The following is a 17,701-nucleotide window of genomic DNA, read 5'->3' on the forward strand; positions in this document are numbered from 1 at the left end:
AACCTTTTATCCCTCGCTTCCACATCGGGGTCCACAGAGGAGCCCCGGGGGACTCGAGTCCACGCTGCGATGGATGCAGAGCACCTCAAGCACCTTTCAGGTCGGAGGGAAAGGCACCGGCGAGCTCTGAGGAACCGTCTGAGCGTGAAAAAAAACACATTTGGTTCAAACATCAGCTCAGACGACAGCTTCACTCCTTCATGTCCCAAATAAGAGCATTACTGACGTGTCCAGATCGAGAAAGTCGTAAAATGGTTTGTCGTTGCGTCGGCTGTCATGCTCAGGGAGCTAACCCTCACAGCGACTTCACCGTTCATGGCTGAGAGCATGAATCAAATCACGAAATGATGAAATCCTCGGGTCTTTAAACTCATCACAGTGCAAATATTTTAACCTCTGCTAACCTGCCCCACAGCATGAGGAGGATTTAACTCCAGATCTTTCTTCATGTATCTGGTGATGTTTTGAGCAAACCTGGTGAAGAGCAGTGCTCGAGTTTTTCTTTCCCACTGTCGCCGAGTGTTTGATAGTTTCTCTGTATTACTGAAGCGTCTTTAACCCTATAAAACGAATTTAGGTGGCTGTTGATGTGACCGACTCTGAAATTGTATTTTTATCCTTTTGGATAAAAGGAGGCCAAACATCCTGAAGAACCTAAAAAAACTCGTCCGATTATTTTAAACTCAGGTGTAAAAACCTGAACTTTGAATCCCGGCAGAGCAGTTTTCATTCATTCTGCAGCTCGAGCTGTTGTTGTTGTTGCTGACGTGATGGGAGTCGCGTCCTTGGTCTTCTCTGTGATTGTGGAAACGTGGAAAATGGACCTTTGAGACCGTTTCCGTCCTCCTGCTTTCACTTTGAAGCCAAACACGCACTCGTGCTTTTATTGACGCATCAGTCAGGATTTATTGGGGAAATTGAGGAGATTTAACAGGTAAATTTATTCAGTGTGTTCTGCTTTAAAGCGATCAGAAAAACATCTGTTTGCACGTCTGTGCTTCGACTCGTGTGTCCGGGGTTCAGCTTCTTTGAAACAATAATTCTGGCGGTGGGAGGGCGGGGCTGAAACCTCTGATAACGGCCCGTTTCGTGTCTGTTTTTTTGCGCTTGACCTGATCCCGCCACCTTGAAGCCTTCGCGCCCAAATGGACCGTCCAAATTGCCCTGGTCATCTCACCATCAAAGCCAGAATTACACCAACAACAAACAACAGCTCCCCGCTCCCGGTTTTATCTGGCCGGGTCACGGACGAAGCAGCCGGCCTGTTTCTCCTTCATCCTGGGAGGCCCTTTGATTCGTTATTAAGATTACGCTAACGTTATATTTGAACATCAGAGGAGCAGTTAGGACCTGCAGGAGTCCCGACTAAAGGCTGGAAACCCACTGATCCACTGCGCTGGGCCGTATCGCAGCCCGGCTTCGGAAAATCAAAGGAAAACGTGATTCAGAACATGTGGATCTGTCTGTAGTGGAAAGACGAGGGAGGAACACAGCGGCTAAATGGAAACTATGGAGAATGCTAATGGCACTACGAGGCTTTTGATGATAAGTGAATGAGAAGGTGACGTAATGTTTTTACCCCAAAAGCCTCGAGGACACCGAGAAGAGTGAACTCCAGAAGTGGGAGTTTGATGGAAAAGCAGGAAACAGAAGGATTATTACAGCACGTTCACATCAGCCGCAACATCTGCTCATATAGGAGACTTTGAAAGGAAAAACAGATTCAAATACAAAACAATACACTTCAACATTACAGAGGCGGCTTAAAGAGGACCGAGTGTTCTCGAGGGTCGGCGTCAGAGGCCGAGGACAGAGCCGCCGTTCGAGTTCCCGTAGTCGGACAGGAAGTGGTTGCACTTCAGCCGGAGTGCAGCAGGGGGCGTTTACGTGGAGAGTCATGAGTGACTGGAAGTGAACGAGCTGAAAATGATCTCCACCTGCTTCGTCATTTAAAACTACAGCAGGCGCATGGCTTCATTACTGCAGAGCCTTTGCTTTCCACCTTAAAGCACCTGCAGGCCTGTTGTGAACAGCTGTTAAATAAATAAAGTTAAATTGAATCCACACATTTTGTTTTAGTTTTCATGAATCATAGCATGTCAAAGCATCGGCGTCCTTTAGCGATTTTGCCCTCAAACACTGGTCAGTGACGGGTTCGGGACAGGACGTCGTCCCTCCACGGCGCCTGTTTCAGACCATAATAACGTTTCCACCAAGCGTCGGTAACAGCAGGCGCTGCGATGAAACGGACACTTGTTCTCTAATTTCACTGAAACATTCTGCTCCACTGTCAGAAACATGGAGCTGTTGTCACGACCTGCGGGATCGGCAAGATCAGCATCTCTTCACTCTTAGCCCCCCTTCTCTTCTCTTTTTCCTCTCCCCTGTTTTGCTGGGGCGGAACTCATGGCGGCTTCACGCCCTCGGTCCACGCCTTCCTGGATTGGGAACACCTGGGCCTCATCAGACCAGCTGGTATATTAGGAGGAGATCAGCTGTTCAATGCTGGATTGTTGTGAAGGCTCTTGTCAGTACACACCTAGCTCAAGTTTCCCGTGCCTCTGTCCCAGAGACTTAACGTGTTCCCAGATTCCCCGGACCCATCCCCGTGTTTCCCCGTGTGGAGTGTGGAAGGAGTGACAGGTCGCTAGCGGAGTGGAGAGAGGCTGTTCTGAGCGCGTGTGTGATTTCCCCGTTTTCCCTGGAGCCCTGCCCCTCACGTCTTGTATATAGCACTAACCTCGCACCGTCTGTACATACACTTGGTGAAGATCTGTAAATAAACTATCTCTGTTTGAACGCTACCCAGGAGTCCTGCGAGTGGATCCTCTAAGCAACTCGTGACAGCTGTGGTGAAACTGAATGAAGGCCTGACGTCTGCTCAGCTCGCAGTCTGAGCTGCTGGACCGTCCTGCCTGCAGAGCGGCGATCCTGTGGCTTGGACCGACGCTCCTGAATGCTCCGGGAGCTCCAGCTGGAAAACTCCCTCCCAGCGGTGGTGTGAGATTCCAGCTGGTTCACACCCTCCCACACGGCGTCCTGTGACCGCAGCCGCCCGGCGTGCAGCTCAGGAGCTCGGCCGATTCCTCCAACACCTACGGGCTGACCTCCGAGAGACCACAAACACCGTCCACAGTGACGCTCGGTGGCTTTTTACTGTTCTACAGTTTAATACTCTGAGCTCAGAAACGTGAAACTGTGTTCATGCTTCCTCGCGCTGTGCCAGACTCTGTCATCCTTTGTTCTGACCTGTGATTCAGATTTTGCAGAGACAATAAATCCCTTCTAATCAGAGCTAAACCTGGTTCACAGCAAGACATGAATCTAATTTGAAGCCAGAATTAAATACAGTTGAAAGCTGACATTAAACCTGAATTAAAGCCTCCTTTAAGACACTTAAATCCAATTTGAGGTTGTATGAAGATTTAAAACCAGTTTTAAATGTGGTTTAGAGCCTGGATTAAACTTTTACTTAAAGCTCAGGTTAGACCTGATTTAAAGTTAAGCTTTAATTCAGATTGAACGCTGACATTAAGCTGTTATCATGTCTAAATTATTGAAAAACTTAATTACACTTACATTAAGCCCGATGGCAGCCAGTATAAAACCCGATTTAGAGTCACCATTAAACCAGACCTAATCCAGACTGCAGCTGCCTTAAACCCGAGCTTTCTGAAGCAAAGCTGTGACTGAACACACCACCTAAGGAATAAAGAGTCTTGTTTACCCAGAATGCCACAGGCACAGCGCACAAACCTCACAAACAGCAGGTGGCAGGTTGAAGTGCACGACATCAACATGAGTTTATTTCAGCTGGTAAAATACATCCATTCCTGTGAGGTTGCAAAATGTCAAAATGCATGAACACTTTTTGTAAAGCAGTCCATAAAAAACACGTCATCAACGTCTGCTGCGAATAAATAAAGTGGCATCAAAGTGAACGCAAAAGGCATTTTTAGATAAATGGAGGTGATCCAGAAATATACAAACAGAAGGTCGACTCGGCGTTTCTGAGTCCGCACATCACGACAAAATACCAGACGTGATAAAAACAGCAGAAAGAAAACATGAAGACAGAGTGAAATCAATAAAAACAAACAAAGTTTAGGCGTTCAGCCTTTCAGAATAAAAGCCTTTGTGAGACAAACAGGAGCCTCAAAATCAATGAACTCAACTTACTGTGGAGCGAGTCACCCGGCTGCTGCTTTCATTACTCTAATGAAGTGAAACTGTCTCCTTCCTGCTGTTTATTACAACTCTTATTTCCATAGCTGTAGCCAACACCTTTGTAGTCATCAGTCAAGTTTCCATCCAGCTTTCATGTTTTCAATTCAAGCATTAAATTCAAATAAAGAAATGTTGACGGAAACTTTTTACGGTGTTCCCCATTTGCAGTGTTTTTGAGTTTGATGAGGCATGGATGGAAATGACATTTCTAATGTAACGTTAGCTGGCGTCATCTTGTACTCGTACACAAGGAAACTAAAACTAGAATAGCCGTTTAACGTGAACGTCGACAGCTATCGAAATTCACAGTACGACACGCGGTGGGTTGAATTTTCGGGTCAAATACTCATCGAATGACTACGATCAGTCTTTATTAATTTTGCTTGTACATAATCAGAAGATGTGATGGCCACAGGTACAAAAACAAAATTTAAATCGTTATAAACTGGTTTAGCTTAAGGTCCTGTCCACATGTACACAGGCATTTAGTTAATGTGACTTTTTCTGGGCCTTTTGGTCCCAAAGTAAACAATTATTGTTTATAGTCTTTTGAGCTGCCAGCATTTTTATGCAGTGAGGCTTATATCGCCACCTGCTGGCACGCTCTTGATATTTTTCAAAAAGAAATCCTTGCTTTAAAAAATACCCGTGTATATGAGGACGTAGCCTAATGCTGACAGTCAGATGTTCGATACCAAAATCATGTCTCGTGTCAAGCTTCAGAACTGTTGGCAGATCCAGGAAACCTTTGTTAGTACTGACAGAAAATGCTGTAAATGTTTGAACTCCACTGAATAGCCGGTGTGACGTTACAGCTAGCTGGCTAACCGCCCTGCCTTTAATCCCTCTACGTTACCACATCTTTTAATTTAATGCTTTTGCTTCAACTCAATCGTCTTAGACTTAATAATGATAATTTTGCTAGCTGGCTAATTAGGAGTCACAGTTTTCGCCCACAATAACATTGGCAAGCGGTCCTAGTTAGTTTAGCTAGCTTAAGTAACTAAATTGAATGCGTTAAAATAGTGGATAGATCGTAAAATTATCTGATAGTCCTGTTTGGCTAACCTATGTTCGTTACATAAAACTGGTGTTTCCTCTGGCTAATGCTAGCTAGTGCTCTAACATGAGCGTTCGTTTTGTCGTCATGTGGAGCCAAAAGATAAACATGACGTTCTTTGGATTTTTTAGGGAACTTTAGCCTATGAAATGACAGGTTACTGAGGTTTAACCATGTGACTTGTTCACCACTGTAGACACATGAGAATCATGGAGTCAGCGTAGATAATTATAAGACTTGAGACTAGTCTGAAACCATCTGCCATCCACCGGTTGTTTCCTGATCATTTCCAGACCAGTTGCGAGGGGTAAATGATTACTAAAGTGTCAGCCACGCAGGTCTACGGCCCGATCAGTGGTAACTAACCCTTGCTAAGGAAAATGTGCATTCTCCAACTGTCCAAAGTTCCTTGTGATGACTTTGGTTCCTAACATGTTGCTGCGGTCTTAGTCCGAATGGAAGAAACAGACCTGAAAACAAACACCGTCCAAAGTATGACACAAACCTTCTCCATCATTTCTGGTTCACATCGCACTTTTTCAAGTTTTACTACAGCCGGGCTAACAGTTAGCAAACATGAAAAACTACAGACAACCTGTGAGCAACAAGTGATCGCTAAGACGTTTTTGGTGTTCCACCGTCTTGGCAACCCATTTCAACCAAAGACCTCAGGAACCAAGGCCAATCAGTTCGGGAATACACATTTCCATAGTAACCATGGTGGTTGCATCTCGCCCACGGCAGACGACGTGTTCATGACATCACGCGAGAAACCTCAATAATCCTGATTTTTAAATGACTTCAGCTTCCGTTCAGATATTGGCGATAACCTTTAGCACGGACATGATTTTGGTAACGATCTTCTCTGTAACTCTCAGTATGAAAACTAACAAATGATTTAACTACACCATGAGCTGTGCTAACGAGACAGCTGCAGCAGAAACGTGTTGGTACATTTATTGCGCGTCTGGTTGTAAAGCTGAAATCTTCAGACATCACTAAAGATCATCTGGAGACAGAATCAAACCTGTAAGCTGACGCCTTATCGTCAACCCTTTGTAGGACATTAAACTGACCTTTGTACAGTCACTGTGGTAGAAGCTGCCAGAGTTAATGCCCAATTTAATCAAATATTTAATTAGCTTTAATTCCATAATCGCTATGTGCAAACGTTAAAAATGCACTTTTAAAATACTGTGCATACGTTAAGAATCTGTGCATGTTCAAACCGCTCTCCACTCTACATCACTTCTCTACAACACAGATGGAGCTGCTGCAAGTTTTAAGTAAAAAAGAAAAAAACAGAAGAGAAAACACCGCCATCGTGGAAGAAGCTGAACAAGAAGTCAACAAAGACAGCACAAACACCGTCAGGTCTGACCACACGGCGAAGGCTAAACCGGAACCCACAGACTCCCTGACATCATCATGCCGAACGAGAAAGGAAGCACAAAATGGACGTAAAGCTTCAGTCAAAGATTAAAACAAACAAAAACAACACCACAGACTACTTCATGCCAACAAAATACAGCTCCGACTAGTCATCCACATTCCAGGTAAAATAGTTGGTCTTTAAACCTGAAAATATAAAAATACTTCATGTTTTAAGGTTTTAGTGGTCTTTGTTTAGTGACTGAGGCCGTTTCCGTGCTCAACACTCAGCGATTAATATATTTATATATATTTTCTTCTTTTTAACACCAGGACAGCACACAGGAGCAGCTCAGAACAACAGTGATTGAAAGACGGGATTGGATCGTCACAGGCGGCCACGAACAAACAGGCTGAACCGTACATTCAAGTCGAGGGTGGGTATCCATGCTCTGAGGGCGGGGTCCAAAAAATAACTCTAAACTGCGGATTTTTTCTTAAGCGCAACAATCAATCAAACCACCTTTTTTTCTTTTCTTTTTGTTGGTCGACATGCAGAGTCTTGTGCAAAGTTCCTGGTCGGAGAAGCAGTGCTTGGTTTGTCATTGCATTGACTTTTTTTCCTGGGTAACAGTCGATGCCATGGGTTCTGAGGCGTGGCAGAGTTGAACCAGCAACTTTAGTTGAGTTTACAATCTGCGGAGGTCGGAGGGCAGCTCGTCAGCAACACACCCGGCCAATCACCACTGTGGTAAAAAAAGGAAGGGCGGGGAATAGTTAGCTGAGATACTGTGAATAATGATGGATCTGAAACCTGCATTCTTTCTAATGTCCAGCAGGGGGCGACTCCTCAGGTCAACAGTATAAACAAATAGTTTCTCACAACTGTCGACTGTTCCAGTATTGAATGTTTATACTGATCGTGACCAAAGTTTCCAATAATGAGCTCAGTGCAGTAATCTAAACACTGCAGTTACATGGCCCCGCCCACCTACTGTTTAGACCTTCTGTTTGTGAGAGGAAACCAATCAGAAGAGTGTTTGCTTAAAAGGGGAGGAGCTAAAACAGCTTGTTTCAGACAGAGGTTGGAATGCAGACTACCAGATAAAGAAGGATTATTATGAATTATGAATCATGAAAATCTGCTTAAGTAGAGAACAGGAAGTGACATCATGCCTTGTTGGTTTTGGTAGTACCTACATATGTCTGAAGAACTTCTTCCTTAAAGCGTGCTGCTGAGGATCTCCGACACCTGGGAGTTGGTTTGGTCATCCGAGTCCACCTCCTGGGCGGTGGCTCCCTCTGGCTCCTCCCCTTCCACGACCACCGACACGCCTGCGGCCCTCACCTTCTCCATCACCACTGCCCCCTGCTCCTCCTCCTCCCACCCCCTCCTCTCGTGGCCTGGTGACAGCTCTTTGCAGGGCTCAACGAATATCCTGCGAACGTGCGGTCGCGGCTCCCGATGTCGGGTTTTGCGGCTCTCCAGGACACAGGAGGCGTGGCTGACATAGGTGGTGCCATCCGGGGAGGGCAGGTCCCCCGGCAGGGGCAGGTCGGGGTCGAGCTGCTTGGTGTAGATTCCCTCTGACAACGATCCGGTGTGACTCTCCCCGCTGTGGCCCCTGAGCCAGCGCTGGGGCCCACTGAAGTACTGCCCGCGGTGGCTCCTGGACAGGATCTTACGTTTGGCGGGTGGGTTGGCGAGGGTCCGGAGGAGGGGGGGGCCCTCGTGGTGGCTCTTTGAGAGCGAGAGGCCCTCCAGAGTCCGGGTGGTGTCAAACAGAGCCGGGGACAGGGGAAGATCTTTGGAGAACCTGGGGGAGAGGGGGAGGGAGGGTGAGGTGGGCAGGGTTCGAGAGCGAGAGGGCGCGCGAGGGAGGAGAGGTGAGGAGAGGGGAGCATCCTTAGGATCCTTCACCACGGGGGAGAGGGGGAGGTCTTTAGCCGGGCACACGCTATACCTGAGTGGAAACCATGAGGAAAGTAATCAGATTACCCAAACAACATGGAGGACCTGCTGGAGGATTGATACTGATGCTCAACAACTCAAAGAAGCTAAAATCTAAAGAAATGAAAACGATTCACTTCAGATGAAAACAAAAAACGTCATGTGACTCTGAGGGTGGGCTTGCAAGGTGATACCAGGTGTGCAGGGCGCATCCTAGTCAGGTGCTGAAGCACCCCAGTGCAGGCCGAAGGTAACAGCGCTGCGCTGTGGACTGACTCTGATCTACAGCCTGAAGTGATCAGTGCACGCACACGAAGACGTGCAGGGTTAAAGAAAGCGCACTAATCACCGGAGCTCGTTGATTTGGAGCACGTCCGGGGCGCTGCCGCCCAGCAAGCGCAGTGCCTGCTGGGACAGATCCTGGCCCGGAGAATAGAGCAGATCCAGGTCACGGGGGCTCAGGGCATCGCTGGAGTCATAGTCGCTGTCTGTGGGCAGGAACACCTCCGAGGATGCATCTTCATCTGAGCCCGGCAGCGACTCTAGATGACAGAGGATTAACGTTAGCTTTGAGTGCTTCTTGTTTTCCTGAAGTTTAATTTGTTGAGCGATGCCTCACCGCTGAAGGCTTTCCTCCGGCGGAGCTCTGGGGAAGGAGACGGTGTGGGCAGGTAGTCCATGTTTGAGGAAGTGGAGTCTGTCTTCTGTTGACCGGAGTCACTCTCAGGAACGCTGGCATCCACCAAGCAGGTGATGGGCACGCCGCCTCGAGGCTGCTTGTAGCGTGCGTATTGTAGGGCGTCCGTAATCCAGCGAAGGTCCCGCCGCATCTCGTCCAGTTGCTACAGAGACGCAGAAAAAACAAGTTTAGCCCTCAAAAAGCTCGATGGGGGCTGCATGGAGCACAGCAGGAGTTACAGCTTTACTCAAATACCAGAGAGCTTTTCTGATGATCTACTCGTCTATGGCATCAGGCGATAACCACTGTGATGACTGAAGCCTGATTATGAAGAGTTTGGTTCTACTGTGAGAGATCTTACTGGGCTTCTTTCTGTCATAACAACATTACTGATGCTGAAAACTACATTCATGTATTTAACGGGACTTTTGAGCTCAGCTGTGGAAGTGGAACTTTATGAACAGGAGTCAGTCACAGGCTCCTCCTCTGACACTATCGAACAAACACGAGTGACAGTTTTTCTGTGGCGTGCACGCTCTGTGCACGAAGGTAAAGTCAACATGTGCCTCGGGTGGAACGAAAGGAGGCAAATCAAAAAGCGATCAGCTGATGTCACAATCAGCTTTAGTCTAATCGGCTGTACTCTTCATCCTATTGGTCCTGCAGAGTAGCTCCGCCTGCTTATCGATCCCACTGATCTGACCACCACCCGCCTCTATGGTGACGCTTCCACAGCACAACGTTCTACCCACTGGCTCTGGAGTCATGCATCCACACTGTCAGCACCTCAGCGTTCCTGTGTAACACTCCTAACAGCAACATTCAGGTCTCAGGTGTTTCCTGCACGTTGTTTAGGATGCAACATATGATGAAGACACGGAGAACAATTATATGCCAGATCCACGTCCACTCGGTAAAGTCTAATTTGGCTGGAAGGTTAAAAACACTTTATACAAATACTTTGCAGTTCAGCCCAGAAACAGAAAGTTTGAATCCATCAGCTTGTAGTTAGTTTGTGCTGTTCCAGTGGAAAAGACGTAAAAACGACCACTTTAAAGAGAAAATGGCCTCATGAGACTTTCATCTGTGGGCTCTCAGTGGGATCGTCACAGCTTATTACGAATATTTGTCTGAAACAGTCCAAAACAAACAAAGATTATTATACAGCGTCGTCCCGTTTAGTGACATATTACTGTGGAGTTCTCTGTTTTGTATTGTGCACATTAGTGAGGTCATCCCAGCGCGTGTTATACATAAGTGACAGGATTTCTTCATAAGTGGTTAAACTGCTGATGTGATCTGATCTGGAAACAGTGAAAAACATGTTTTCTTTGGACGGCAGTAAAGTGTGATCAGCAGTAATTAGCCTGCTGTCAGAGAGGCCGAGGCCCACCGCGGTCCTCGCAGAGTCAGCCGACCGCCGACACACACGGTGGGGAGACGGACAGCGGCGATGACTCGACTGGAAAGAATGCGGCGAGTCTGCTGCGAGGAAAACACGAAGGAGATTCCTGCTCGTCCCACAGAGCGCGGCGGCACGTCTCTGCCGAGCGTTTACAAAGAGCTGCTGCTGAGCCCGGATCGATGTGAGCCATTACATCAGCCCTGTGCCGCGTCCACAGGAAATGAAGCGACGCAGCGTGAGTCCGCGGCTCATCTGCAGCTTCTCATCGTCAAATCTAAACACAACGCGCCAAAGAAATGACGAATCCTTCGACAACAAAAGTCGCACCTGAGCCAGCGCGCCCCGCAGCAGGTACACAAAAGATGTCAACGTCCTACAAATAAAGGCTTCTGATTGGTTTACTGTCTCTGGACAGATGATGTCAGTTTCTGATTGGTTTGTTTCATTGCTCTGTCTTTCCTCTGCTCCGTATCTTTGGATGGGTTCGGTTTGTCACGCACAGAAAACTAAACCAGGTGAGCCGGTTCAGTTGCTGATTGGCCCTAAACCCTGAGCCTGGTTCTGTTGGAGGTTTCTTCCTGTTGAAGGCGAGTTTTCCTCCCCGTGTCACCTGGAGCAGTGTCGTTGAAGGCACTTAGCTCAGACTTGCAGCGCACACCTGGATGGATCGGATCACGTTCTCACCTTTAAACCGCTCTGGAGTCCATGTGGAAGCGAGTCTCGGTGCTTTGGGCCACGCCCGTGTGTGATTACCGCGACACAAACTCAGCACGTATAAGCTGGAGCTGTCTTTCTGCAGTAACAGTGGGACAGACTGGGCTGAGCCATCACAGCCATCAGGTCCAGTTTTACTACATTTAAAGAAACATAAGAAAAAGTCTTCCTGCGTTCAGACGGGAAAGTTGTTGAGCCCCACAAATCCTCTTAAGTTGGTCGTGATGATGAATCTGCTCGCACATCTGTAAAGCTGCACGGCAGTAAGAAGAAGTCAGTTCGAAGCCGTTGCACTGCAGATAAGATGCTGGAGGTTTCACGCCGATCGGGGTGGCGTGGAGCTTCAGGGAGAGAGCTGTGCGGTGACGAGCTTCCCGAGCTGAAGATGAAGTTTCCATCTGCAGCTTCATGATGTCACACCAAGAGCGACGCAGGCAGATACGCCGCACTCTGCTCAGCGTCGCTTCCCTCAGCATCTGTGTCCGGTTACCGCAGCGACGCCCGTCTGGGCGCTTGTGTTTCCTGCTGAGCCAAACCTGCTTCCTGAAACAGAAACGTCCTGATGAAGACCAGCGATACGGGTTCACTGAAGAGCTGACTGAGAGAGCCGAAGACGGACGAGCAACAGGAACTGCGATCGATCTGCTCGCCATCGCTGCAGCTGAGCCTAAACTAACTGTCCAATCAGACTCAGTGTGTGAACGTTTATAAATATGTAATAAATCAGTCACTCCTGTAACGTGTGTGTACGTGATAGCGTGGCAGCGATTACATGTTGAAACCAGCTGTTGTCTCAGATGTGCTCTGTTTCTGAGAGATGAACATTAAGTTTTGGACCGTTCACAGTTAAAGTGATGACTGTCCTCAGGACGCCTGACGGAAGCTCCACCCCTCCACGCGCTCTGACTGCTTTTAGTTTCCGAGCATTTTGTGGTCGTCTACTTTTCCCCCCGAGCGTTCAGATGACAGCCGGAGAGCGAGACGACGGCCTGACACGCTCTGGCAGCGCTGCGATCGGAGCCAGCTCTTGTGGTTTTGCGCTCCGTTGATGGCGGCGGCGGCGAGCTTTCCAAGAGCAGAGAAACAAACTGTTTAACAGCACCGACTCTTTGTTGCCTCCATAAACGTGTCAGATCGATCACAGACTCGTCTGCTTTCAGTTTGTTTGCTTCTCAGAGAAAAACTGAAATAAAATCATAGAGAAAACGAGATCTATTACACGAAGGCTGTTTGATGAGCTGCCGGGCGATTAACGTTCCTGCAGCGGAGACGTTTACGAGCCTGAAGGGCGTTTTAATCTGAGGTCAGCTGACTCACAGCAGTGTTTGAGTTTCACACGTTCATTTCAGGAATTTTCCCACATCTTTCAGAAAATTCTTCCCTGAATGTTTCACAGCCTGGTTAGCCTCACATTTCCATGAACTAGCAAGCAGAGAGCCGCTGACCTGCTCCAGGACAACAAGTATCTGTTCATCTTACACGCCGAGCTGAAATATGAGAACGTTACAGAGCACGCTCTCCTCAGGATGAAGCTCCACCCACCAGAGACACAGCTGAAGGAAGCAAAGACGAACCAGCGTGAGAAGAAGACTAAACCTGAGCCACAGCGTCTCAGGTACAAATCAGAAAACTCGTCGTCAGAACTTTAAACCTGAAGGTGATGATGAGTGTGTGAAATGCATGCTGGGAAATTTATAGGTCAAAAGGTTAAAGGCGACCAAAAGTTACCTGGATGTAATCCAGGATGAGCTGGTGCCTCTGCTTGGCCGTGGCCACCTCGCCGTCAGTGATGGCCTCCCGCAGTGCCTGCTGGGTAATAAGGGCGTCCAGGTCGAGGACGGAGGACAGGCGGCAGTACAGGCTGATGAACTTCTCTTTGTAGGTGCAGAAGTGCACTGAGGAGAGAAAGGAAAGGGGACGTGAGAGAGGACACTCAAAGCATCGCGGCGGTCTGACTCGGCCGGCGCGGCGAGCAGCAGTGCGTACACAGAGCGAGTGTTGCTCAGTGTGATTGGCTGCAGACTGATATAATGCTCGGCTCTGCAGACGGACCCGAGCGTCTGTGCCGCCGTCTGTGCTGCTCATCCCGCCACAATAAAAGCCCAAAGCTCTGCCGCACGTCTGCACAGCGAGCCCGTAAACCTGAGAGCCCGCCTCAGAGCTGCTGCGGGACAGTCGGCTGAAGACTTCCTGTAAGAGCTGGTGTATGTGAACGCACCGCCGAGCTGCTGCTCTGTGATGTTTCTCCAACACGCTCGCTCCCTGGTTACGGCCTGATTGGAACGTTAGACTTCCTAAAACCTGGAGATGGCGCTCCACATCCCCGTTCTTCAGGCCTTCTGCAGTCGTCTCGTTCCATTGAGCTCGTGGTCTTGAAAGTTCTGCTCGGTAGCTTCTAACGTGTTCACCGTGTTTCCCAGCGTCTCCGTCTCTTAAAAACGCCTCAGTGGGTCGTTCTCGGCATCTCCGTGCTCATGAACCTCGCCGCTGCTTCATTCTCAGCAGAGCCGTCTGCTCCACCTTTAGATCCACCACGATGTTTCATCCCTGAAAGTCACCGTGCCATCAAACCGATGTAACGTGCTGCTGCGTGCTCTTACCGAGTTCGAACATCTGCAGGGGCAGGTGGAGGAACCCCGACAGCGGGGTGTAGGGGTTGGACTGTCCGGGGGCGGAGCAGACGTCATCGGCGGCGGGCAGCAGCAGCAGGAAGGAGACGCCGTGACCGAGCTCCACCACCTCCTGACTGTAGAGCCGGAAGTGACGGGCCTGCAGACACACACACACACACACACTGTACTTCAGTGTCTGCTAATAAAAGTCAAATCCTTTACAATGAGCATCATTAACGTGTAAAATAATAATAAATGACGTGATTCCAGTAAAACGTCGTCTGCAGGCCTGAAATGAGACGCTTCCTCTGCAGGTTAGAGAACCTGTCACATGACTACAGGCTGATTTTACAGCCTGATGTTTGCAGGTGTTACCTGCAGGAGCAGCTTACGTTATAACTTTGTAACACAGCCTGTGGCGGGTGGTGTAGTTCCCCTGTAATATAAGAACTGACAGTGGTTTTATTACTAAGTCATTATGTTTATGTAGAAATACTTAAAGGCAGGAACACGAGCATAAGGAGGTAACAAGACAGGTTTTTAAAGGAAAAGGAAATAATTATACTGTAAGTAATATATACACTGTAATATCCTGTAAGCACGCAGGATTTATTTAGTGTCTGCTGTAGGAGAGCTCATCACACCAATGTGGGTAAAACAACTGAACATCGTCCACATTATTAACACCCTGAAAAGTGCAGCACAGGTAATTACACGGTACTTTAAACTGAATCATTTCTCTCTGTTCCTGTAAAATATAAATAAAGAGCATTTACTCGTGCACTGCCTTAAACAACTACACATTACTGTTACTGCATCACTTTGTTGTTTCCTGTACAAGCCTGACTGTTTACTAGGGATGGGTACCGGTATGCACCGCTTCTGACATAAACGGTAGTAACCAGACCGAAAAGCAGCGCACATTTCTTTTTTTTCCGCCTGAGCTGTGACACACTTTAGATTCTAGCCAATCATTTTACGTTTCTGAGGATAGTAGGCGGGTCCAGGCACGTACGTTCTTTTAGAGCAGAGCTTCAGATTAAAAATGCCCAAGGCAAAGTCTGGCTGTACTTCACAGCAAAAGATGCAAACTCAGCAGCAACAAGTGCTTTAAGCTGATACTGTGATACTGTCAAAGGAGGTAACTCCTCGAATCTGATGAAACACCTGGCGACGCATAGCGTTTTCTTAAAAGTCGAGAAATGCACCGTATTTGATAGCTTGCTGCGAGACCTCACACCGAGCGCATCTACTGCGGTGTGGTGCCTGTTATCTGACCCGGAGCAACATCCCCCAAAAACATGAAGAGGAGAGTCCTGGCCCCTAGCCCTGCCAGTGTAGCAGAAATGATGAGGATGATGATGCAGCAGCAGCCGTTCTTCTCTGCGTGAGTAGCTTAATGTTGTTCGTGTGTAATTTACGTTGAGTAGGCTAACCACGTTATTACATTAATGCATGTAAGGTGAACTAGCAAACATCATCATAGCTACATGCGGCTGTCTTCTTGTTTGATGGCAGATACTCCCTTCACCCTGGCCAAAAAGGCTAAAGTGACCAAAGAAAAAGTGGACGAAATTCATAGTCAAAGATCTCCATCCATTTTCAACGGTGGTGTCACCATCACTCGTCGTATTACTCTGACGTAAAAAAAATAGTATGTTATAGACTGTATGTTGCAGAAAAAAAGAGACGGCTAAAAATAAAAACATGTTCTTCATTCTTTAAGCACCGGCACCGTTTCAAAAGTACCGGTTTGGCACCGGTATCAGAGAAAACCTAAACAATACCTTCCCTGCTGTTTACCCTCATGTTGTTCGAGTGTTCCTACCTGTAAGTATTTGTAAGTAATATAAGTACAGAGTAACTATGGCTGTAGCCGCGTGCTGTTTGAGGCGTGCGTACCTGGTGCAGAGGTAGGTTGATGTGTTTCAGCAGGGACTTGATGGCCGTCTGCAGCTCATAGTACAGTAAAGGGGCGTGACTTTCTGCCCGGGGCCCCGCCCCCTGGTCGTCCTCCTTCTCTCCTGCAGCTGCCAGCGTCTGGATCCAGTCCCACTCCTCTCTGATTGGACAGCACACACAGACAGAGGCGGGTCACTGATGCCGTCAGAGACTTCCTGCGGACCGCAGGGCGGGGTCTCCGCTCGCCTCGGCTAACCGAAACCGACAAATCAACACCAGCTTCATCTGCACGCCGGCTCACACACTCAAAAACACAGCAGCAGCTCTTTTCTCTCCCGTTTCTTCCATTCTTCGACCACGCCGAGCTGCCGAGCTCGCACATATTCTTGGAAGTCGACGAGCAGGAATACGATGTTGATCCTCGATCAGTCCGAGCGAGGACACGCCGAACATCTCACACTGACTTTAGCTCACAGTAGGAACCAACTGGTGCTGGAGCTTCACGAGGTAACGCGGCAAGATTCAAGTCGGTTCCCTCTTTTCATCGTTAGTTCCCTCCTTCGTTGGTTTGTTCATCGCTTCCTTCCGTTCCTAGCTTGTTAGATTCTTCTTTCCTCCTTCCTGGTTGCTGTGTTTGCATCTTCCATGTTTTTCTTATTTTTTCTTTTATTTCTTTGTAAAGTTTCTTCACTTGTTTCTTCATTGGTTACCTTCTTCCTGTTTTTCTTCCTTGGTCCATTTTCTTCTTTTCTTCAGTCTCTTTGTTACTTGCTTCCTTTTTAGTTCCTTCCTTTGTTTCTTCCTCTGTTTATCCAAAGTCGAGTTACACGGGTGACAGACCAATGAGGGAGCTGCACACGCCCATTTTGCCAGCAAAACTTTCCAGATATTCCCGGACGATTCCAAGGTGCTCGCAGGCCAGATGAGGTATTCCCCCAGCATGTTCTGGATCAACCAGGAAATCCCTTCCAGTTTTCCAACCCGCCACAGGCTCCGGGCAGCCGTCCTAATCAGACGTCGACCCAGCCGCCCTGCAGAGGAACCTCATTTGATTTCAGCCACGTGTGCTGCTGCAGGAACAAAGCAGCGTTCGCTCTACATTTCACACGGAAACCAAACTAAGAGCTCGCCATTCAACAACCCCGCAGTCTGAGAGCGAGCGACGTCACTGACATGAAACAGCTTGGAAACCTTCCTCCCTCCTCCTCTCAGCTCCTTCAGCTGAGAGCACTGACCCCGTCTCCCACCCTCGTCGTGCACTCGCCTCATTCAATGCAGCTGTTATTCAGCACTGAGGTAAGCCTACCTGGACACGTTGGCGTTGTCTCGTACGCGGGTGTGGCAGAGCATGTTGGGGGTCCGCTGGGACACCAGGACCTTGATCTGGTCCACGGAGCTGCTGAGCTTCAGGTAGCCCAAGTAGAGTCCCGGGGCGAGCCGGTGGGTGCTGCGCCGTTGGTACGCCAAAATGTCCTGAAGGGCAGAAACAGAAACGGGTTAAATTCAGGACTTCCTGTCAGGTGACTCGCGCCTGTGCCTCACCTGTATGGTGATGATGAGGATGTCGAGGGCGTAGGGCTCCTCGGGTGTGGACAGAGACTTCCTCTGGCTCTGCAGTTTGGTCACCTGCATCCACTTCCCGCTGAACAGCGAGTGCTGGCTCTCCGTGTCGCGGATCGTCACCAGCAGCACGTTGCCATGGCGATCCTTGATGGGCTCGTAGTGGACCCGGCCCAGGTTGTGGGTTCCCAGGAGGTTCTGCGGGTGGAGCAGGTAAACA

The 17,701-nt window shown here is 48.5% G+C and overlaps 1 protein-coding gene across 2 annotated transcripts in view; it reads right to left on the reverse strand.

Annotated features, from left to right (window-relative positions):
- Positions 1-3,771: 3,771 nt before the first annotated feature.
- ankfn1a (ankyrin repeat and fibronectin type III domain containing 1a) overlaps positions 3,772-17,701 on the reverse strand; it is a 110,522-nt gene continuing 96,592 nt past the window's right edge. For both annotated transcript variants that reach the window (XM_085467172.1, XM_085467171.1), the window contains exons 18-26: positions 17,464-17,679; positions 17,228-17,394; positions 15,922-16,081; positions 14,008-14,176; positions 13,136-13,302; positions 9,229-9,451; positions 8,959-9,151; positions 7,859-8,622; positions 3,772-7,404 (exon numbers count right to left, since the gene is read on the reverse strand). In XM_085467172.1, coding sequence (XP_085323298.1) covers positions 7,881-8,622; positions 8,959-9,151; positions 9,229-9,451; positions 13,136-13,302; positions 14,008-14,176; positions 15,922-16,081; positions 17,228-17,394; positions 17,464-17,679 — 2,037 coding nt within the window. In that variant the 3' untranslated portion in view covers positions 3,772-7,404; positions 7,859-7,880. The remainder of the gene's footprint in view (positions 7,405-7,858; positions 8,623-8,958; positions 9,152-9,228; positions 9,452-13,135; positions 13,303-14,007; positions 14,177-15,921; positions 16,082-17,227; positions 17,395-17,463; positions 17,680-17,701) is intronic.

Source organism: Copadichromis virginalis, linkage group LG8, assembly GCF_057382275.1.
Source record: "Copadichromis virginalis isolate Kocher_CV1m ecotype Utaka linkage group LG8, C_Virginalis_male_GT1.1, whole genome shotgun sequence".
NCBI lineage: Eukaryota > Metazoa > Chordata > Actinopteri > Cichliformes > Cichlidae > Copadichromis > Copadichromis virginalis.